Below are 23,583 nucleotides of genomic sequence, written 5' to 3'. Positions count from 1 at the left end.
TGTGTGTGTACGTATATGTGTGTTAGTGAGAGAGAGAGGAATATTCAGCATGTAATTGATAGATAACTGAGTAAGGAAATGATGATTTATGCATATTACCCGTAAAGAAATGGAAATATCATTTGTCTAGTTGCTTGGGTCACACTTGATAAAATCCTAACTCCTCCATTTCCCTGATACCCCAAGCCTAATCAATCACCTCACCTAGTTGACATACCTTAATAAAATGTCCTGAACTCAGATGTGTCCTAGTGCATCTGTCATGACCACTCCAGTGCATTGACAGCACCTGCTTCATTTCTGGCCTACACTATACAGGCCGGATCCCTAGTTCTCACTTTGTCTCCTTACTAAAGGGGTGTTTGCTTGAAGAGGCAAATGTCCCTTGTTGATGACTTGAGAGGGGTGAGCAGAGATCATCAGTCATCAAAGCTTTTTGAGAGATGAATGACCCAAGCATTCCCATCTAATCCCACAGCTCCTCAGCTAGAATCACTTGGGAACATTGGCCTTAACTCTAGCTCCAGTTCATCCTAGTGATAAACTATGAGCTGTGATGATGGGCAGGAAAAAATAAAGGTTACTTAGTAAAGTGAAGTTGACGACCTGAAACTCATGTTTTATTTGTTCATGACTGCATATATATATATATATATATATATATATAGGCATCCCCACAAGAGATATGGCATTCTGTGCTGTCGTACATGGGGGCGGGGGGGGGGGAGGAACCAGTGAACCATGCACAGGCAGGACCTTATAAATACGGAAGACCATCTGTCTTAGTTAAGGTCATTATTGCTGTGATAAGAACGATGGCCAAAAGTAAGTTGGGAAGTAAAGAGTTTATTTGGGTCATGCTTTCAAATCAGTGTTCTCATTGGAGGAAGTCAAGACAGAAACTCAAACAGGGCAGGAACCTGGAGGCAGAAGCAGATGCGGAGGTCATGGAGGGATGCTGCTTATTATTGACTTGTTCATCATGACTTGCTCAACTGCTTTCTTTTGGAACCCAGGACTACCATCCCAAGGATGGCCCCAGTCACAATGGGATGGGCCCTCTCCCACAATCACTAATTAAGAAAATGACTTACAGCCAAATTTTATGATGTATTTTCTCAATTGAGGTTCCCTCCTTTCAGGTGACCTGGCAGTGTCAAATTGACATAACACTAGCCAGGACACTGCATAACCAACAGTGTCGAGGAGCCAGCTGTGCTGTTTTGAATAAGGCCATCCTTTCTCAGGTCCAATGGTTCTTCTGGATTCACTGGGACTTTCTGCTCAGGTTTTGCTTTTCACAGAAGGAATATAATTTGTAGTATCAATACCATAGATAAAATTAGAACTAGTGGCTACTACTAGCTCAGCAGTAGGGAGCACTGGCTGCTCTTGCAGAGGATTTGGGTTCACAGTTCCTAGCACCCACACAGTGACTCACAGCCATCTGTAACTTGTTTCAGGGAATACAGTGCCCTTTCCAGGCCTTCATAGGCACCAAGCACACATGTAGTACACATACATACATGCAGGCAAATACACACATATATATATATATAATAAAAATAAAGAGATCTGGTCAATTTAGAAATACTTTAACTTACAAACAAATGGAAATGACAGATGTAGCCCATTTGTGTGTCTGAGCAGGACTGTGTCCTGAGGAAATCAGTGCCTCTAACTCTCCAATAGGCAGCTCCCTCCAGACTTTACTTAGGATGCTCCTTGCATCCCTCAGAATCCAGTGCTCATGAAGCGCTGATGTGTTTAGTGACTTATTCCAATGTGGTACACTGGGGAATGGAGCTCAGTGTTAGAGCATGTGCCTAGCATGCATGGTAGAGCCCTGGGCTCAGCACCAGAAGACAACAACTCAAAGCAGTCTGTTATGATTGGGTAGTTCCAGATCAAACTACCTCTCCTAAAGTATGAAACAGCACCTTATGTTGTCCAATACCTTGGTTTCTGAAGATAGATGAATGCTTATGTTCATTGTGGACATTGTCTGGGTAGCCTCAGACCCCAGGTTATTTCAGTAGAGCCCTAGAAGGTTCAAGAACTTAAGACAACAATAGACTTTCTGAAATGTCCACCTGAAGCAGAAGGTTCTAAACAGCTTCTCATTTAAACTGGCCTTGAAGAATGAAAATCTTATCATGCCGGGGTACCTGCATCCTCCATGCCCTATGACTCTGTAGTGTTTTAGCCTGACCTTGATAACACATCTTACAACTCTGCCCTTCCAAGGCCTTCAGCCAGGATACTGGTAGCATGCTGCCAGTCTCGGGACATCCCCATGAAGTTTCAAAAAGTTTTGGCCACTGACATCTCTGCCTGTGCTCTCAGCTTTGCTCAGTGCAAACCTGTCCTGGGAACACCGTGTCATGCTCTTGGCAAGAGTCAAAAATCAAGAGACACAGATCCCAGCTCCTCCTGCTGTTCACTGTGACCAGCCTTGGCCAAATCTCTTCTTCATTAGGCTCCCCTGTCTGTGGACTCTGGGTCCTTTCTGGTCCTGATGAGCGGCTAGTACACCCCCAGTCCCTTCTGCTCTAGCTTACTGTCTATTGGCCCAGGTGGGCCTGGGCCTCCTGGAAGCCTCCCAATTAGTTCCTTTTGTCCACTGGTTCTTAGAGTCTGTTTCCTGAAAAAGGAGTATCTCATGGAAATCTTTTTGATGCAAACTTCCAAGCCAGTTACCAGACCTACTGAGCTGGAAACACTGGGAAGGGAGCCAGCTATCTCCTAACAACCCCTCCAGGGCTCTCAATCCCTTCAGCCTAGAGACAAAGTACGGTGGGCCACTGCTTCAGTCTTTTCATGATTGCTCCAAAAAGGCTGTCCGCTAGACTACAGATTGCTTATGGGTGTTTTTTATGCGGATCCAAGAACAGAAGATGTGCCAGCATCTTGGAGATGTGGGACCGCTGTCATCACTCTAAAAGAGAAGAAGAAAAGTGATGGCCATAGAAACCCGAAGTAGAAGTCCCTAACAAAATTATAGAATTGGGGCTGGAGAGATGGCTCAGTGGTTATGGGGAATGTGTTGTTCTTTCACAGGATCTGAGTTAGGCTTCCAGCAGCTCACATAACCTTCCATAACTCCAGCTTCAGGGGATCCAGCACCTCCGGCCTCCACAGGCACCTGCACTGATGTGCACATGCTGCCACACACAGGCACACAGAGACAGACAGACAGACCCACACACGCTTTAAAGTAATAAAAATAAGCCTTAAAAATCTACCACAAAATTCTCTCAAAAACTGGCCAGCTCATAAAAAGAAGTGCTTCCTGTCCACCTTTGCTGTTTTTCTTGTTTCTTGAGCAGTCACCGAGTCACATTTGTCCATTTTCTCTATTGTCCCCAGCCTTTTGCTCTTCCCTGCAGACTCAGTAATGAAGAATGTGAGGTCCTATTAGAAAACAGGTACCTGTACATGTTCAAGATAAGAACTGCAGTGGGTACTGTGCAAAGCAAGCCTGCCGCAAACTCAGAGATCCCTCTGCCTCTGCTGCCTGAGTGCTGGGATCTTGTCCTGACCCTGCTGTTTTAGTTGGTGTTGTTTTGCAATATTTGTTAGTATCTGACACGATCAATCTCCTTTTATGAAAGTTTTCCCAATATTTTCTTGATAGTTTGGATATACCTATTTATCCATGTAGACCTAGAAACTGTATAAACGTGTTTTACAGTTTCAAAATTCTTAATTTTGTCACATTAAACTGTGATGGTTTTCCATGCAGAGATAAATTGTAAAGCTCTGTTAACTTAGGTCATATTTCGTATTCCATAAAATAGCTTTATTTAGATCTCTTCCAATGTTACTGGAATTTTTGAGTATCTTACAGTTTGTCACTGTTGTAAATGAGGTGGTTTTTTTAAAAATTTTTCTCTAGAATACATTTAACTTGTAGTTGCAAAAGAAAATGTAATTAAATGTTTCAGTGATGTGTCTTAAAGAATTAGAGTGGGGATAGTGGTGTAAAGGGAGCAAACAGTGCTGTGAGGGCCTCTCTGAAAATTGCCACTGGGGCTGAGGCTCACCCCCAAGAATGAGGGAGGGTTCCAGGTGTACGGGTCAGGTAGGAATACTCTCCTTCTTTATGTGCCCACCTAGAACGCCATTGTTACAGAAGGGCACATACATCCTAGGTAGAGTTAGAACAGAGGAAAGTTTAGACGCGTAGCCTCAGACCTGGGTTCTCGGGTTTTTTCTTCTTTTCATCAGTATGTACATGTGCTTGCTGTGTGTGCATGTGTGGGTTCACAGGCATAGACAAACAGATGCCTTAGGTTGATGTCAGGGCTCTTCCCCATCCCTCTTCCACCTTATTCATTGAGGCAGGATCTCCTAATCAAATACAGAGCTCAAGATCTCCTAATCAATTGCAGAGATCCATGATACATACAGTCTTGCTATCCAGCTTGCTCTGGGGATTCCCTCTCTTTCTAGAATGGCAGGCACCTTGCTATACCTACCAAGCATTTATGAGGTTTCTGGGAATCTGAATTCCAATTCTCTAGCATGAGAGGTGAGCACTTTAATCACTGAGCCATCAGCCTAAGCTGTGTTTTCAGATTGTTAATTTTGCCATTCCATTTCGGAATGCCAGCATTCTGTCTTGACCCCTCACCTCTTTCCCCATTGACTAGTACTATTGATCACCCACATGTTAATAGACCAACATCCAGAATCTTCACCTACTGTGAGTCAGACAGCCTTGAAATGTTGATATTCTTCCAACAATGGACTCTTTTATTTTTAAGTAATTCAGGCATACACAAGGTATAGAGAATAATACACAAATCCTCTACCCAGATTAAGGGAAAGATCATTAAGAATCCAGAGTTGAGGGGCTACAAGGATGGCACAGCAATTAAGAACAGGTACTGCTTTTGCAGAGAACTGAGATTTGGTTCCCAGAACTCACATCCAGCAACTCATAACTGCCTGTAAGTCCAGCTCCAAGGGATCCAGTACTGTCTTCTGTCCTCTGAGGGTACCTGTCCTTGTGTGGTGAATATAACCACGTACATACAACATGATAATGAGTTATGGCAACGCGTACAAACATATAAATAGTAACTAAGTCTTTAAAAAGTAAGAGTTGAGACCCTCCTTCCCGCTCCCTGACTCCATTCCTCTGTCTTCCTGTCTTCCCTGAAGCAGTTACCGTCACACATTGGTGTTTGTCATTTCTGCAGGGTCAGACTGTATCAGTCTCTCCACAGAGTTGAGAATTATAAACTGGGAATAGCCGCTGCTTGCTTGGCTTGCATTGTCTTTCATTTGCACATCTGGGCTTGTTCGGATTAAACATCTTCAGGAATGGGAGAGTGAGCTTTTCATATAAATTGCCCACAATTTCCATATCTATTTCTAGAAGAGCCTACCAGACTTCAGCCTAAGATTGTTAGGTTTGGCTCTGGGTTGCAATTAGCTCCCCTACTCTTTCTGGAAGCTGTTGCTGGTGGGTGGATCAGAACATGGTGCCAGACTTATGGGTGCCTGTGGCCATTTGTCAGCAGCACCATGGTGCCCCTGCATGGACCTAGTGCCTCCTGGTTCCAGGAGTAATAAAATTACACATGGATTGACTGATACAACCCTGGATCACCTCATCTGTAAGCTGTTTTGTAGCCTATAAAAAAAAATGAGTGACTTGTTAACATTCATCAGTATTGGGGCTAATGGGAGGAGACATTCCCCCCAAGAGTCCACTCTGGTGACAGCAGTGACCCTAAATGGCAAACTTATAACTATGTGTGCTTTAGTGAGAAAACTAACTCATGTCTTTTGCTGTCTTGTTGTAAGGGCTCTGTGAATTTCAAATTTGGGGTTCTCTTTGCCAAAGATGGGCAGCTCACAGACGATGAGATGTTCAGCAATGGTAAGCACATCCTCTGCATCCCTGCTGTGGTCAGCCCTGCCCTTTACCGCCTTTCTGGAAGCTGAAGCTGAATGTCTGATTGGAATCTCCAATATCAGGAGGCAGTTTACAGAGTTTTATAAGGCAGCTCTTAACTGGTTCCGTTTGCTAAACATTTTACTAATCACCTAACATCTACCAGTCCCTGCAGTGGGGACTGGAGAACACAGCCAGGAGGGAGGATGGGGCAGAAACACACATGCGTTTGGGGAATCTGGTTCTACAGAGTGCAAGATCTTTCTTGCTATTTCTGGTTGCGTGAGTATAAAGTAATTCAGGCATGCACAAGGTATAGAGAATAATATACAAATCCTTATGTATTTGTTCTTTTATGTTACAACCTGCTTTATCATTGGTCAGAGCAACAATAGCACCTTCAATACTGCATGCCCCACATCTGGTTTATCTGGTTCTGCTTTGTCTCCCTTGGGTTCCTGAGAATTGTGGGGCTTCCTTATGGCCCTGGGTAGAAAGCAATGTGACCTCGTGCTTTGAGGAGCACCAATGAGGTACATATCGACAGCACCTAATTGTTCTTGATTTCTTTATGGTTAAAAAAAATGAGGACCAGAGAGCAAAGCTTTCCTCATTCTGTGCCTTCTCTTGCAGAAATTGGAAGTGAAGCTTTTCAAAAATTTTTAAATCTTCTCGGTGATACCATCACTCTAAAGGGCTGGGCCGGCTACCGTGGTGGTCTGGACACCAAAAGTAAGCTTGCCCCTTGTCAAAATTAGTTAAATGCTGTTACTTATACCCAAGAGAGGGGACATGTGAGCCAGAAAATGGAGAGCAGTTGAGGATTCTCCCCAGTATGACATGAGTCACGGGACACGGTCATACCCCATTGGCTTCATAAGACTGATCAGCCCTTGAAGCACTCAGGAAGCACCAAAAGACACAATCGACCAGCACATAAATGGATGACATTTCCATTCAGCGAAGGAGCACGTCTGTTGTGGCGTCTCATAAGGTTATACCACCTGCTAACAGTAACTCGTGCCGTCTGCCTCGGGGAGGGTCACACAACAATGAAATACCTTAAAGCACAAGTCTCACTTTTCCCGTAGCTGCGTTTCCCAGGGAGCACCATCTGCATGCTAGGACCATGCTGGGCTCCACATGGTCCCTGCCCTGCTGGGAGTCTACAGGCCCCTGGACGGCACAGGCGGCACATGGGTAATGGTTATGAAAGAGCTTGGCAGTCAGTGCGCTCTGGAGGCATAGAGAGTGCTGCAGGCGCTTAGCCCACTCTGGGGATTAGAGAAGACTTTCTGAGGGAACAAGGGAGTGATGAGTGGGAGCAGGTGAAGAGTCTTGAGAAAAGAATTTCAAACACGGAGCATCTGTAGAGTCCTCAAGGCAGGAAAGAACATGGCGTGCCGATCTCGAAAATAAGAGAATATCTTTCCAGCTGGAAGGAGCAGAGAGACAGAGAAGGCTGCAGTGCAGACTAAAGAAGGGAAGGAGTGTCCCTGCAGGGAGTTTGAAGTCCCCTTGCATGTCACTGACTAGGAGAGCAGTGAGGTCCCATTAAGTCAAACCCGTGAAAATAATCTAGAGGCAGAAGGCTGGAGAGCCCCTGGAGAAGCAGATGCTACAATCTAAATGAGGTGGGGGGGGGGCTGACATGGTTGGGGGGCCAGCAAGCTGGCAGGGAAACAAGCACACAAACTCCAGAGCCTCTCAGGAAGGGGACACGGGAGCCCATAATATTGGAAAATGGAGATGAAGAGGAAGAAGGGAAGAAGGATTCTCACCAGGTCCCTGGGTCTCTGGCCTGAAGTAGCTGGTGGAGACCTGGGGGTGTTGGAGGGGAAGCTTGGGAAGGTAAGAGGCGTATGGAGGGAGACTGGATGGCAGGTGTAGACTTAAGTCCTTTGGGTCAGCTTCTGAGGAGCATTTCTAGCATTTTCTTGTGCTTCTATGTCTGAAGTTTAGTTTGATCTTTAATCAAGCCTCAAAGAAAGTCAGACAGGTGGTGCAAGGCCCCTTTAGTCTAAATGTGACAGACGTCCTGTCCAGGTAGCCTCACTGGGAACCTCTCTTCCTGGCAGCCCACACAGATTCAGAGTGTGAAGACCACTGTGGAAAGGCCTTAGTTAACAGCTCAGAAGCGGAAAGTGTGGCCGCAGCTTCCCTCTGAGGAACTTTCTCATGTGTGTAATGGGTTCCTGAGCCCCTGTGAGCTCATCAGCATGGTCAGCCCTCTGCCTCACTGTAGCAGTTCTGGCTGCCGTCTGCTGAGCCCTCTGAGAACCCAGGACTTTTGCTAGTTAAGCACTTTGTAGGGACCATCTTGCTTAGGCTTCCCAGTGTCCATTTTCAACTTAAGAAACAGGATCAGAGGAGAGTAGGATGACTTATCAAAAGTAACACAGGTGTCTGGGGAGAGAGCTCGTCGGTAAAGTGCTTGCCACGTAAGCACGAAGGTTTGAATTCAATTCCAGCGTCTCTTTAAAAAGCCAGGCAGGTGTGGGGATACATGCTTGCAATCCAGCACTAGGGAGGTGGAGACAGGAGGATTCCTGGGGCTTACTAGCCAGCCAGTCAAGCCCAATCAGTGAGCACCAGGTTCAATGAGAGGCTCTGTTTCAATAGATAGATAGATAGATAGATAGATAGATAGATAGATAGATAGATAGATAGATAGATAGATATGGCAGAGAGAGAGAAGGTGGAGGGGATAAAAGCACTGGCCGTTCTTCCAGAGAACCTGGGTTCAATTCCCAACACCCACATGGCAGCTCACAGCTGTCTGTAACTCCAGTTGTATGGGATAAGATACCCTCTTTTGGATTCTATGGACATTGCATACACACGGAACACAGACATTCATGCAGGCAAAACACTCAAACCCATAAAATAAAAATAAGTAAATCTTCAAAAAAATAAGTGTTACTCATTGGATTAATCCACCAAGCTTTGGAAAAACTTGCACAACAATATATAACTAATATATCGCCAATATATGATTAATATGTTGCTTCAGATCAAACAGCCAAACTTGAAGAAAAAATAAGGTGGGGAGCAATTAAAGAAGACACTGTATATAGACCTTTAGATTCCCCATACATGTGCACACACATACACAAAGCAACATAGCTTTAAATATTAAATTTCAAAAAATGATAAAGCTCTTAAATTTGGGGAGGCAAACAGGCAATGAGAACTTCGGTCCTGCTTCATCTATCTTCAGAGCCTGTACCCTTACTTACCATACCGTTCTTCAGAAGCCTTACCTTGATTTTGTGAGCATCACAGCTTCATTGTCGTGTGTGAACTGTATCTTTACCCCGCAGCCACAGGAAGGTGAGGGACTGGGTAGGAGCTTCCTGTGAAGTAGAGACTGGACATCAGGTGATCTACTCCTGCTCACCAATGCTGATAAGCCCAGATGGCCTTTGAGAATGTGCTGTGGACTGCATGTCTTCATCTTCATTCCCATGTAAGACTCTGTACTCACTGGCCACATTCTTGTGTTTTATAGATAATACTACAGGGATCAACTCAGTCTATACTGTGTACCAAGGGCATGAGGTCATGTTTCACGTTTCCACCATGTTGCCGTATTCCAAAGAGAACAGACAGCAGGTACGTGTCACCCCGGGCTCTTTAAGAACACAAACCATCAGATGTGACTGAATGTGGGATGGGTATTGCAATTATTTATAAAATTAGAGACGAGGGGTGTTAACGTGAGCTCCACTTCAGTTGCCAACACCAATTCAGGATCTTTTTTATAGTCTGTGTGTGAATGCAAACAAGGCTTAGGAAGCATATTGTTACTGTCTGCATCATCTTCAAGACGAAATCAGAGCCAGGGTGAATCTGTGGGTAGACACCTGTATGTATTTGCACATGTGTGACTATGATTCTAAAGACATATTAGCTATATTGTGTTGCCATAACAAAATACCTGGGGGCTGGATACTTTATAAAGAAAGAAGCTTATGTAGCCCAGAGTCAGAGTCATATAGTTTCAAGAGCACTGGCATTTTCTAGGCGTTAGTGAGACCCTCATGGTGGTTATCACATGCAGATGTAGAAGAAATCACATGGTAAACAGGAATCATGAGAAATCCAGGTTAGGTTACAGACAGACCTAAGTGAGCAAGAATGAACTCCAGTGAGAAAAGCATTAACCGTTCCCAAGACCTCATCACCTCCCACCAGGCCTCCTTCTGAAAGGCCCCATCGCCCTTAGCAGCCATGCTTCCAGCACGTGTGCCTGGGAAACCTGCTTAAACCACAAGGAGACGCTTTGCAGACTGTCCTGCATTTAACACATCCTCTCTCCCTGCGACTTCTCTTGGCGTGCCTCTGGCCTTGTAAGAATGAGATTCTGGAACATGAAATCAGTCCCTGTGGCCTCTGCATCAGCTCCTGTTGTGACTCCTCAGATAATGGGGTATAGCATTGAAGGTGAAATAAACCCTCTTTTCCCTGAGTTGATTTTGCTCAGTAGTGTTTGATTCACAGCCAAGAGAAATCCTAAGACAATTGGTTTGTAGTGTTAGAAGTGGTTCTAAGATCTATGTTAAAGTTAACCATGACCTCTGCATGGGCTGGCCATGCTGGAAATGCCTCCCACTGCAGAGTTTTTCTTACCCACCTCAGAGGTTGGCCATTTTTAGGAGAAAAATTTCCAGCCTGTTAGAATTTAAACACAACAAAGATGTGGCCTGCTGGGGTTTGTTTGGGTTTTAATGTCTCTGTTTTGCCTGTGTATATATGTGTGCTGTGATATCTACACAGAGATCAGAACAGGGACGTTGAGCCCCTAGAGCTGAAGTGAGGGATGGCTGTGAGCCACCACGTGGGTGCTACAAATTGAACCCAGGTTCTCTGTAAGAGCAACAAGTGCTCTTAACTGCTGAGCCCTCTTCCAGGGCCCAGCTACCGGGTTCTGGCAGATGAGATTTGGAGAGTTATGCTTAGCTTGTCTGAGACTTGCATTGAAAGAGGCATCTGCATGAATAAATGTCACTGAGATAAACAGTTGTTCAGCAAAGAAATACAAATTTGAAGGGAGCCAGAAAGGTTTTCTGAGCACATAAAATTCTGATTCTAGTAAGAGGGAAAGGCGCCTTAGGGTGGTAGCGCAGTACTGGGAGGTGGAGGCACTTTGAGGGATGTGCAGGGAGGGAGGAAACAGCAAGTGCCGTTCCGTGGTCTGACTGGACAAGTAGCTAATGGGTATCTCGTGGGCCGTGGAGAGCATGGAGGCCTTGAATTTGTTCTAGTTTTAGGAGAACTCTGGTTGGGTATGTTGAAATAGGAAGTGCACATGCCTGAGACTCGCTACATAGCAAGATGCCTTTTCTGTTTGGTTGGGAAGACCCAGGTCTCTGCTGCCAGGCCTCTTCATTGGCTAAAGCTCTTAGGGTCTTGGGATTATGGAGAGATAGACCACACTGTCGTCTCTGCCATCATGAATGCTCTTGACCTCTTACATTTCAACAGTAGCATCAGAAAACTTACACTGGGGGTTGGGGTTCAGGGGTGGAATGCTTGTCTAACATGTGTGAGATGCTGGGTTCAATCATCAAAGCCAGTATGCCACATACAGCGGACAGACAAGCTCCACTGAAATGCTTTAACAGTGCTCCCCGACTCCCAGCACTCTCCAACACTGCCCACACCATATGACAGGTGGAGTAGCAGCCACACATGCATACATTATGCAATGCAATAATGCTCTCTCGATATTTATTTAATGTTATGTGTATCCCTGTGTGTGTCTGAGTGTATGTAAGTGTACCGGATGCATGCGGGAGTCCATAAGGCTCAGAAGATGCACCAGATCCACTGACCTGAAGTGACAGATGGTCTTGAGCTATCATGTGGATACTAGGACTTGAGCTGCAAGAGCAGCCAGTGCTTGTGACCACTGAGCCATCTCTCTAGCCCTAATGTATGTCTTCAGAAACTGATGTCTAGTACATTGCATATTTTTAAGGGTTTGTGTTGCAGTGTATAGCAACACACTGTTTGTTGTTCATTTTATTTTTTTATATTCGTGTACACATCAGTGCAGTACAGAGAGGTCAGAAGAGAACATCATATCCCCTGGAGATGAAAACACAGGTTTTTAAAAGCCAGAGATGTGGGTGCTGGGAACTAAACCTGGGTCCTCTGCAAGAGCCGCATGCACAGTTAACCACTGAGCTGTTGTTTTTGCTTTTAGAGTCACAGTCTCAAGTAACTCAGACTGGCCTTGAACTCCTGATCCTTTTGCCTACCTCCGGAGTGCTAGAGTGCTTCATTACCTTTAAATTTTTGCGTGTGTGGGTGTTTCGCCTGCATGTGTATGTGCACCATATGTCTGCAGTTCACAAAGAGGCAAGAAGAAGGCATTGGATCCCCTGGACTGGAGTCTCAGGCAATGTGAGCTGCCTGGTGTGGGTGCTGGGAACTGAACTCAAAAGCAGTAAGTCTTCCTAATCACTGGGCCATTTCCTCAAGCTGCCTATGGCTAATTCTGTGAGGAACCACTGTACCATTTCCAGAGGGGCCACGCCACTTCACATCTCCATCAGTAATACACAGAGGGCCTGGTCTCTCCTTACTCTAACCACCATTTGCTATTTTACACTGTCGTCCTACTGCTGTGCACTGGCTGCTCATGTTGGCCTGCGCGTCTCCAGTTACTTGTATACTCACTTCTGCTGTGTTTATTGTACATTTACAAATCTTCCTAAGAAATGTCCATTTCCATTCTTTGCTGTTGGCTTAACTGAGTCATTTTTATTGAATTGTACAACTGTTCAGTAACAAGTAAGAATTCCTTGTGCATTCTGGATATAACTTCTTGCAAATGTTTGCAGATACTTTTCTTCAACGAGTTGCCTTTCCCTCCACTGACAGTGTCCTGTGCTCTATAGAGGTCCTGTTGTGGTACAGTCTCAGAAGAGCCCACCTCTCTTCTGCTGTCTGTGCTGGCAGTGTTACCCAAGAAGCCTTTAACTCAACTGCGCTAGGATGTTCCTACACCTTCGTTTTATCACTGGTAAAAATGGGGATGTGCACCGTGACTCAGTCAGGGGATGTGCACCGTGACTCAGTCAGGGGATGTGCACCGTGACTCAGTCAGGGGATGTGCACCGTGACTCAGTCAGGGGATGTGCACCGTGACTCAGTCAGGGAATATTCACCGTGACTCAGTCAGGGAATATACACCGTGGCTCAGTCAGGGAATATTCACCGTGACTCAGTCAGGGAATATACACCGTGACTCAGTCAGGGGATGTTCACTGTGACTCAGTCAGGGAATGTGCACCATGACTCAGTCAGGGGATGTTCACCATGACTCGGTCAGGGGATGTGCACCGTGACTCAGTCAGGGAATATTCACCATGACTCAGTCAGGGGATGTACACCGTGACTCAGTCAGGGGATATACACCGTGACTCAGTCAGGGGATGTGCACCGTGACTCAGTCGGGATATTCACCATGACTCAGTCAGGGAATATTCACCGTGACTCAGTCAGGGAATATACACCGTGGCTCAGTCAGGGAATATTCACCGTGACTCAGTCAGGGAATATACACCGTGACTCAGTCAGGGGATGTTCACTGTGACTCAGTCAGGGAATGTGCACCATGACTCAGTCAGGGGATGTTCACCATGACTCGGTCAGGGGATGTGCACCGTGACTCGGTCAGGGAATATTCACCATGACTCAGTCAGGGGATGTACACCGTGACTCAGTCAGGGGATATACACCGTGACTCAGTCAGGGGATGTGCACCGTGACTCAGTCGGGATATTCACCATGACTCAGTCAGGGAATATTCACCGTGACTCAGTCAGGGAATATACACCGTGACTCAGTCAGGGAATATACACCGTGACTCAGTCAGTGACTCAGTCAGGGAATATACACCGTGACTCAGTCAGTGACTCAGTCAGGGAATATACACCGTGACTCAGTCAGTGACTCAGTCAGGGAATATACACCGTGACTCAGTCAGGGGATATTCACCGTGACTCAGTCAGGGAATGTGCACTGTGACTCAGTCAGGGAATATACACCGTGACTCAGTCAGGGAATATTCACCGTGACTCAGTCAGGGAATATTCACCGTGACTCAGTCAGGGAATATACACCGTGACTCAGTCAGGGGATATTCACCGTGACTCAGTCAGGGGATATACACCGTGACTCAGTCAGGGGATATACACCGTGACTCAGTCAGGGAATATTCACCGTGACCCAGTCAGGGAATATACACCATGACTCAGTCAGGGGCCTAGTCTCCAGGGTTTTATGGTATGAAAGAGAGGACAGGGGTCATAGCCAAGAACCATTAGCACACATAGAGGAATAATGCACATAAGAATGACATCATGGGGGCTGGAGAGATGGCTCAGCAATAAAGAGCAATTACTGCTCTTTCAGAGGACTAGAGGTTGATTCTTAGCACTCACATTGAACAGCTCACAAAATGCCTGTAACTCCAGCTCCAGGGAATCTGGTGCCCTCTTCATACTTTAGTGGACACACACATAACACACACACACACTTAAAAATTTAATGCTATCACAAAAGTTCTGTGGATGCTGAGGGAGGGAGAAAGAACATGACAGTTAATAAAAATCATGGAGGCCTTCCTGGAAAAGGTGCATTTGCCTGAGCTTAGACATATAACTATGTGTGAGATGTTTGGCCATACGAGGCTAGACAAGGTAAGTTGGCATGCATAGACCATACTTTGTGTATTTGTTGCTCTCCAACAAACCACTCCAGAACTCACCAGCTGAAGAAAATTAGGTGGTTTCTTAAGGCTCTGTGTTGACAGGGCCCAATAGGCAGGTCTCATAGAGGCTCTCATCCATTGCAGTCAGTCAGCATCTGAGCTGGGATCATTTGGCTCAACAGGGACATTGGCAGAGTTGCCCTTTCCCCACAGAATGGAGTGTAAGCCCTCTGCTGTGGCCGCTTAGTGGCTTCCTCATCTACACTTGTGCACTGGCCTAAGACCCGAAAAGCATACGTTCTGAGAGTAAGGTGGCAAACGCTGATCCTTCCATTTTCTTATTTGTGACTGATGAATTTATTCTGTATTTATGTATATGTAGTCTACATGAGTATATCTACACAAGTCTGTTTGTAGCATGCATATGCACATGTCAGAGGAAGCCATAGAGATCAGAGCCCCTAGAACTGGACTTACAAGCCGTTGTGAACCCACTAGTGTGGGTGGTGGGTACCAGGCCCAGATCCTCTGTAAGAGCTGTAAGCACTCTTAACCACGGAAGCATCTCTCCAGCCCCTTCTGGTCCTTCCAGAAGCTAGCCTAGGCACTGAGAAACCCTGTCTCAAAATAAACAAACAAACAAAAGCAAAACAAAGCTTGGGGCTGGAGGGGTGGCTCAGGGGTTAAGAGCACTGTGTGTTTTTCCAGAAGACCCAGGTTTGACTCCTAACACCCAAATGGCCACCCATAACCATGTGTAACTTCAGGTTCATATATCTGAACCCTTCTTCTGGCCTCCAAGGGTACCAGCTATACATTCATGACGACAGCATTCAGCCAGCCATAGGGAGGGTGAGAGCAGAAAAACTCCGCCTCTCAGTGAAGGGCAAGCCAGAGAACAAGTGAGCACCCTTGGTCCGCCACGGAAGCAGCACAGGGACTCACTCACAGGGATCCCGGGGAACAGCAGTTCCTCAGTTTGAGCGGAGAGGTGAAGGTCTTGAATAGAGCTGGTAAACCGGCCTGTTCCTTTTCTGCTGGGTGCAATGTTGCTGGCATATACCACACCCGCTCACACACTGTTTGTGGCAGCTGTTGAGCTTTACCAGCCATGTAGCTGAAAAGAATCCAGACAGTCTATGAAGCTGCAAATAGTCACTGACTGGCCTTTAATAGAAAAAAAAAAATGTGTCAACTGCATATCTAGAAAATCATTTTGGAAAGATGAAGTAGGGTCAGATCATATAGAGCCATTTTATCACCAAGTATGAGCATTCAGATTCGCTAAGGTGAGTTGGTAGTGTAGATTAGTGGTGGAGCACTTGAATAGCCTGCTTGAAGCCGCAGTGTACACTCACTCTCTCTTGGACATCCTTGTGTATGCCTCCTGTGAGCCTTTTGGGCCTCAAATTCAGCTCAGGGGATGATGGAGGCCTTGAGGCTGGTAAGGGGAAATGAAGTCTGTGCTGGGGGAAGTACTCATGAAGCTTGTCAAGGCCACATAGAGGCCGGGCTATGTAATGGCTGTGGTGGTTTGCTACACTGTGTTTTAACTGAATGTGCCTTGTTGGAGCAACTCTTCTCATCATGTCATTTATGCTCACCACAGGTGGAAAGGAAGCGCCACATTGGAAATGACATTGTCACCATCGTGTTCCAAGAAGGAGAGGAATCTTCTCCCGCCTTTAAGCCTTCCATGATTCGTTCCCATTTCACACGTATCCTGTGTCTTCATAAATGCCCCAGTCTAACAGCCTCACTGGACCCCACAGGACATGTGATAGACTTCTTGATGGCTACTCTGACACACACCATTGGCTAGTTTTGCCTAAGCACTGCACTTTTCTTTCGGCCTCTTTCAACCCTCTGAGGCAGTGGATAGTGATTCTAGGGAAATTTTTTCGTTTTCTCAATTTCATACACATATATAATGTACCTTGATTGTACCCTCTATTGTCCTCATATCATCCTCCCTGATGGCACCTTCTTCCCAACTAGCCTGTCTCTTACTTCCACCACTGTATTTAACCAGGGTTGCTTTAAAAGCAGTGGGAAATAGTAATTTATCTGAGCAAAGGCAACTTACCAGTGACTACACCACTGAGAAATAGGACTCTGTATCCTGTCAGTCATCACTGCCTATAGCTCTTTAGGGAGAGGCGCGGGCCTCACGAACCCCTCCCCATCCACAGTGGAATGTTGATGGGCCTAGTGAGCGCTGGTAGGCACTGTGGCTATGAGTTTGCAGGTGCATCGCTCACATTCAGAAAACAGTGTCTCACAGCTAACTTCTGAGGAAGTCTAGAACTTCCAGGCCCCTGCTGCAGACCTCTGGGTGCTAGGATTACAGGCACACATCACCACAGCCAGCTTTGACTTTTTGCATGTCTTCTCTTTTCAGGGAGTCTGTGAAATGAGGAGAGCTTCCTGTTAGGCAATGGTAGTGAATGAATTTGAAGAATAAGTAGTGAATCCTCTGGGAAGTTGACTTCAAGTGTAAAATTTGTCGCTGCAACCTACAGTTCCAACACTGAAGGCCTGGGCAGGAGAATCACATATTTGAGGTCATCCAGGGCTACATAGCAAAACCTTGTCTCAAATATGAAAAAAAAAAGAAAAAGAAAAAAGCTCTCTGGGCATGCTGACTCACACCTGTAATCACAGCATCCGACAGGCTGAAGCAGGAGGTCACCGTGAGGAATTATTCTAAGGCCTGTAATAGCTGCTAAACTGAGGTGTGAGGCCTGGTAAAACTAATGGTGTTCTTCACTTCCCCTCATCCTGCTCCGCTCAGACCGTCTGAGGAGGCTGGGGGAGGGGGCTGGCCTTCACAATAGTCTCAGTCAGATAACCCCAGGGCGTGTGCTCATCCTGCTTGCCAGACCTTCAGTCATTGCCCACTTGCTATGGTCACGGGTCATGAGAGCAAAACTCAAGACGGTGGCTCTGAAGGGTGGCCACAGTAAATAAAGGACACCTAGTGGGCATTTTCAGAATGAAATCTAGTCTCATTACTCTGTTCCTAGAGACCCCACTACACATATTCAGAGACAGACCGCTGTGCCTCGGGTGCCTGCCCATAAAGCTGCTGTCTATATTCTGAGTTGTCTCCTGAAGCCAGACAACAGAGCTTGCAAGGAAGTATTTAAAAGCTGAAGTGGCCAGATTTCTTCCTCAAGGGTAGAGGATCAGAATGAAGGTGAAAGCCCACCTTCATTTTTTCTTCTTTGTTCATCCTACTTACGGCAGAATGTTCCCCATTCATTGGGCTGTGACACTAATAATTCCCCTTTTCATGGTGATGTCTTACATGACAGAATGCTTCTCTGAGAGGAGCACCAGAAGACAAGGTAGCTTGTTAGTCAGAGAAGCTTTAGGGTGCTCCTTATTAGCGATCCTCCATATAGGGCTCTGAAAAGAACCCAAAGGTGGTTAATGGGAATTCATCTCACGGAGCACAGGAGTGGAGGTTCTTCCTCACCCACAGCAGAGCCAGGGCTGGCGGTAAGAGGTGAGGGCGGGGCAGAGGAGCGCTACTGGCTGCAGGTCATTGTGCTATTTGGTTTTATTTCTAAAGAATTGTATTGAGATTGAAGCCCCATAGCATATCATGAATCCTTCTTTCTTAAATGCTGGGTGAAACCCAGGCCTCCCACGTGTTCGGCAAGTGCTCTGCCACTGATCCACACCCCGAGAAGTTGAGCTATTCTGGACCCCGCGGGCTGCAGCCCAAGCAGCGTCGACTCTGCTTAGAAGCTGCCACCAGCTACATTGGCTTGTTCTCCAGTGTTGTTTTGTCTACCAGAGGCAGAAGGAGAGGGAAGGTGTACAGCAGAAACATTCTGATTGTTTCCCCATCCCAAAATGTGTGAGATGAAATAGATGAGTAACCATGTCAGGATCTCCTTTGGGTTCCAGGCAAGGAACTGGCTGCTTGGCTGTTTAATGTACTTACATGCTTCTCTGACAGCTGTGCAGGATTTGTCTAACCTTTTCCCAGCAGAAGGGCACACAGATGCCAACCTAGATTCAGGGCTCTCACGTGTGTCCTCCTAGGCTGTCTCTTGTAAAGAGGTGAGGTTTTTATCCCAACTTCAGAGAAGTAGGTTCCTAGCCTGCTCAAGAACGCTCCTGCAGGAAGGGTTTTCAGGGCACAAGCTGTGAGGCATGAGCATCAAGGATAATGATGAGTTGCCTTGACTATCCCCACAGATATTTTTGCCTTAGTGAGGTATGACCAGCAAAATGACAATTACAGGTAGGTGATGACCTTTTCTCTATTTTTGCTCTAATTATAAAATTTGCTTCACCTGTCAGCATTAGCTCTCAGAGGAGCCTGAGGTGCTTTCTTTGGGCGTTTATTAGACATGCTGTCATCTTCTAGAATATCCTGCCTCTTTCTTCTGGGAAAGTTTTGCTCTGCATAGTAATGCTATACCCAGTGGGTCCAGGGGTCAGGATTAGTTTGGTGTTTGTACTTTATGGGGGAAATTTTTCTGTTTGACCCTTGCTCACTTGTCCTTCCATTTCCCAAGTGGATCTATTAGAAGGATGTTGGGAAAGGAATGTCAGTTTCCACCATTTAGGGGAAGTGGGTTGAAACCTCATCTCAGTCATTTACGGACTTTGAGGATTTGTGAAAAGTGTTTATCCCCAGGCACCTTGAGCCCAGTGTAGAATAAGAGTAAGTTACCTCCGGCATGTTTAGCAAGCCTTAAAATGCGAAGCACCCTGTCTGGTATGCAGTAGCTGCTCAGGGCACCATTGCTGCTGTCCACCCTGTCCATAGGCTGGCAGATTAGACCCTAAACACTTGGCCTCTCCCCTGGAAGGGAGCACTCAGAGGTGACACAGGCTCCTCTGTGATGAATCTTCCTGACATGTGTCTGAGCACATTGACTTAAATATTAGTGATCTTTGAGGAAAAGAACCAACTAATTCTGGAATGTTCTCTACATAGGCTGAAAATATTCTCAGAAGAAAGTGTGCCACTTTTTGGCCCACCCTTGCCATCCCCACCGGTGTTTACAGACCACCAGGAATTCAGGGACTTTTTGCTTGTGAAATGTAAGTTGTTGTTTTGAAAAACATTTGTCACTTGTGCCATATAAGAAATTGTTGTTAGCTAGGCATGGTCCTACATGCCTTTAATCCCAGAACTTGGGAGGCAGAGGCAGGCAGATGGCTCTCTGTCTACAAAGAAAGTTCCAGGACATCAGGGCTACACAGAGAAACCTTGTCTCAGAAAACAAACAAACACAATTGAAAACGTGTTGTTGTTTAGACCGTTCGTGTTCTGTTAACCCGTTACCTGTGTTTAGTCTCTGGTAACGTTAGGTAGGCTTTTTTCCGGGTTCTTATCTACTCCTAACATGCACGTATCTACCTTCACCACTCATGGTGCCAGGGGGGCTCAACCTGGCCTTTCTGTCCTGGGTTCTGGTGCCACCATCCTGAGTCTCTGTCATTATGTATCTGTGTCTTTGAGAAAAGTGGAGGTAGGGGAAAATGGTTATAATACATATTTAGCGCCAAGGAAAGCTTCTGGATTATGTGTGTGCAGGGGGGTGGGTTGTGAACGGAGTGAACAGAACCTTCCCACTCCAGGCTTTGTGAGCCAGTGAGCCAAGGCTCATGCATCTGAGCTCCCCTCTCCTGTACGACAGAAGCTGGTCCACCCTCCTCAGAGCATCCTTGGGTATTGTATCTAGAAGGCCCATCAGAACCTACTGATGAGAGTCAAGTCACTTGGCTTCGTCCACTGCAGTCTCTTTATAGAAGCCTAGTCTGTCTGCCCTGGAGCCCTGGCATTGCCACCCGCCTGCGCCCTCCACAAAGAGGCCAGCTCCAGTCTTCTGCCAGGCACACTAGAGGCCGCAGCTGCTTCGCTGGCATCCACCTGCCCCTCACGCCCACGCACACAGTGCCTAATTTTGACACTGTTGCCATGTAGTTTGAGAGAATTTGGAAAAGCTCCTGTCTTCTTGTCTTGGTCACCTTGCCCCAAGGTGGCACTGATTGAACCCAGACCCTCACAGAATCCCAAATCAGAACCTTCTACTCAGCTTCTAGTCTCCAGTCATCTTCAGAATTGGCCAAAACTAGCTCTAGATGACATATTGCTCTTCCTTTGTACTCTCTTTTTTAAAATATTTAATTTTATGTGTACATGTGTATGCCAGAATGTATGTATGTGCATTTATATGCAGGTGCCCATGGAGGCCAGAAGAGAAAGAATTGGCTCATTCCCCCAGAACTAAAGTTATGAGCTGCCCAGTGTAGGTCCTGGGGATGGAGCCCAGGGCAGGAAGTGATACTTGGTTTTTTGGTTTTTTTTTTTTGAGACAAGATCTCATTATGTAGTCCTGGCTAGCTTAAATCACTGTACAGACCAGGCTGGCCTTGAATTCACAGATCAGCCTGTTTCTGCCACTTGAGGGCTGGGATTAAAGGCATGTGTCATTAGCAGCAAATGCTTCTTAAACCTTGCCCCCCCCCCAGCCATCTCTCCACCCTCCACATTTGTCTTATTCTCTCCACAGTCTGTCTTCCATAGCTCCCTACATATGAGTCCTCCATCAACAGCCACACAAAGTTCCCATGCCGTATCTACTCATCTCAGTGGCACGTGAAGGGATGAATATCCCACGCTCAGCCACGCTGGCTGAGAGTGCTCTTCCCTCCCTACAGAGGGCTCCACATGTTTCACAAGCTTCTCCTGGTGGATGGAGCCTTTAAGGCCATGCAGCTGGGTGCCCTCCATACTATCAGCTGGCATCTTTGATCCCCAGCAGGGTCTAGGGGAAACGCTCTGCCGCCGATATTAGAAGCAGCAGACTACAAACCACTTGGCAAACATGATGATTCTGTACCTTTCTGCATTTTCAAAAGACTTGGGAAATTCATGTGGTTCAAGGCCAGGGCATCAAATAGGAAGCAAGAAAAAAATAGGCAGCAGGTTTTGCAGCTAGCAGCCAAAAGAACGAAGGAGCCAGGCGCAGTAGATGAGTGTTCTGTAGGATGCTGACAGAACAGCAAGTCCCCAGGGCCTGTAGTGTTTAACTCCAGATCATTTAGAGGACAGCACTGGGGACCCACATGTAAGTGGAATCCATACATCAAAATGGAATGGCAAGACTGAGCCGTGGAGTGGCACATCAGCACCCTCAGCATCTCAGGGAGAGACGAAACTGGAATTCATTGACTCTGATGGTAAAACTTTAGCTGGGCTGGCCTGTGTATAGTAGCAAGGCTGTTATTCCTAATAAACTGAAGGCAGAAGCAGATGGAGCTCTTGAGTTTGAAGTCAGCCAGGGCTACACTGTGAAATGCTGTCTTTATTCTACGTTGAGAAACATGGGTCTAGGGAGCCCAGGTTATAGGAGGCTCGGCAGTGATGGAGCGTGAGTCTGGAGGACCAGCAGGGCTGCACAGATGACACCACGATAGAAGGCTGTTTGAATTCCACAGTGGGTTTTGCAGAATGGAGGAAGCCAGCAGGTTGAAAAGTACAAAATAGCTCTCAATAAGGTTCAATAAGAACTCAGGTCTTTCCCTTCTGCCAAAATGAGTTATTTAAAATATAGTTTGGGAACCAGGCAAGGCAGAAGCAAGTGGAAAATTGTGAGTTCCAGGACAGCAAGGGCAGTGTAGAGAGACCCTGTCTCAAAACAAAACAGTCATGTCAGATATAGTCCCTGTCAAAAACAAAAACAAAAACAAAACAAACAAACAAACAAAAAACATAAAACAAAACTTAGAGAAAAAAAAACAACTTGCCATGTGTACTTCAAAATCTCCTAAGAGATGCCGTGTAATACACAAGCCCACCTTGGCCCCACCACTCAGAATGTATCTAAGAACTGCTTTGTCCAAAGGTTCTGTTTTTCAGTCTGTGAAGAGACTTTCCCATTGGCACTCTGTGTAAGAAAACTAAGGGTGAACACTTACCCACTTCAGTGTGCCTAGTATTGTGCTGGGTGTATGCCTTATCTCACTTCAGTGACAGCAACCCTTTATGAAAATAGGACCATACCCATTGTATAAGGTAGAAACTGAAGCCCCAGCAAGCTAGAACAAAATTGCTCAAAACTCCACAGCCACAGAGCAGTAGTAGGGCACACCTTTAATCCCAGTACTTGGGAGGCAGAGGCAGGCAGATCTCTGTGGGTTCAAGGCCAGGCTGGTCTACAAAGCTAATTCTAGGACAGTCAAGGCTACACAGAGAAGTGCTGTCTTGGTGGGGAAAAAAAAAGACTGCATAGCCAGCAACAGAACTGGGCTCCACATTCATGACTTTAGACTCTTAGCCTCTTGGACACTGGTATGTAACTGCATACTCCACCTTGTTGAATCTTAATGTCTGTAGTCCATGAAATGCTGTTTTCTTCAGAAGAAACAGCTAATAAGCTAAGAATCCAAATCTTGTGCTAAAGCAGCTTTTCTTCTTTTTAGTAAGCATTGAATGACATCCCAGGGGAATAAGGAAGGAAAGGATGGGTGGGTTGATGTATGGCTAAAGGGGTGGCACACACCTTTAACCCCAGCACTCAGGAGGGAGAAGCAAGCAGATTTCTATGAGTTCGAGGCCAGCTGAGTTCCAGGACAGCCAGGGATACATAGAAAGACCCTGTCTGAGAAAAAAAAAAAAAAAAAGATTAGATCTGCTCTCTGCCCTGGAAATTTACTGTCCAACAAGAAACGGAAGATAAACATGCCTATAATATAAATCCATACTTTGGAACTTAAATTCGAAGCATTCTCCCATAAAAGGAAGGTTAGATCAATGGTAATACTAGTTCATTTAGTCAGTTTTTGTCACAGTGGTAAATAACCTGAGACAAACAACTGAAAGGAGGAAAAAGTTTGTTTAACTGCTGTGTTTGGAGCCTTCAGTTGCCACCTGGCTCCATCACTGAGCACTTGAGGTAAGGCAGAACGCAGTGACAGC

At 46.0% G+C, this 23,583-nt stretch overlaps 1 protein-coding gene across 7 annotated transcripts in view; it reads left to right on the top strand.

Annotated features, from left to right (window-relative positions):
• Garnl3 (GTPase activating Rap/RanGAP domain like 3) overlaps positions 1-23,583 on the top strand; it is a 139,854-nt gene that overhangs the window by 84,680 nt on the left and 31,591 nt on the right. For all 7 annotated transcript variants that reach the window (XM_060389961.1, XM_060389960.1, XM_060389963.1 and 4 more), the window contains 6 exons: positions 5,818-5,893; positions 6,542-6,640; positions 9,420-9,523; positions 16,243-16,351; positions 18,846-18,891; positions 19,594-19,700. In XM_060389961.1, coding sequence (XP_060245944.1) covers positions 5,818-5,893; positions 6,542-6,640; positions 9,420-9,523; positions 16,243-16,351; positions 18,846-18,891; positions 19,594-19,700 — 541 coding nt within the window. The remainder of the gene's footprint in view (positions 1-5,817; positions 5,894-6,541; positions 6,641-9,419; positions 9,524-16,242; positions 16,352-18,845; positions 18,892-19,593; positions 19,701-23,583) is intronic.

The sequence above is a fragment of the Meriones unguiculatus genome, chromosome 8 (genome assembly GCF_030254825.1).
Source record: "Meriones unguiculatus strain TT.TT164.6M chromosome 8, Bangor_MerUng_6.1, whole genome shotgun sequence".
In the NCBI taxonomy this organism is placed as follows: Eukaryota; Metazoa; Chordata; class Mammalia; order Rodentia; family Muridae; genus Meriones; species Meriones unguiculatus.
Note: the sequence above shows the minus strand (reverse complement) of the source record. Positions and strands in the feature narration are given on the sequence as shown.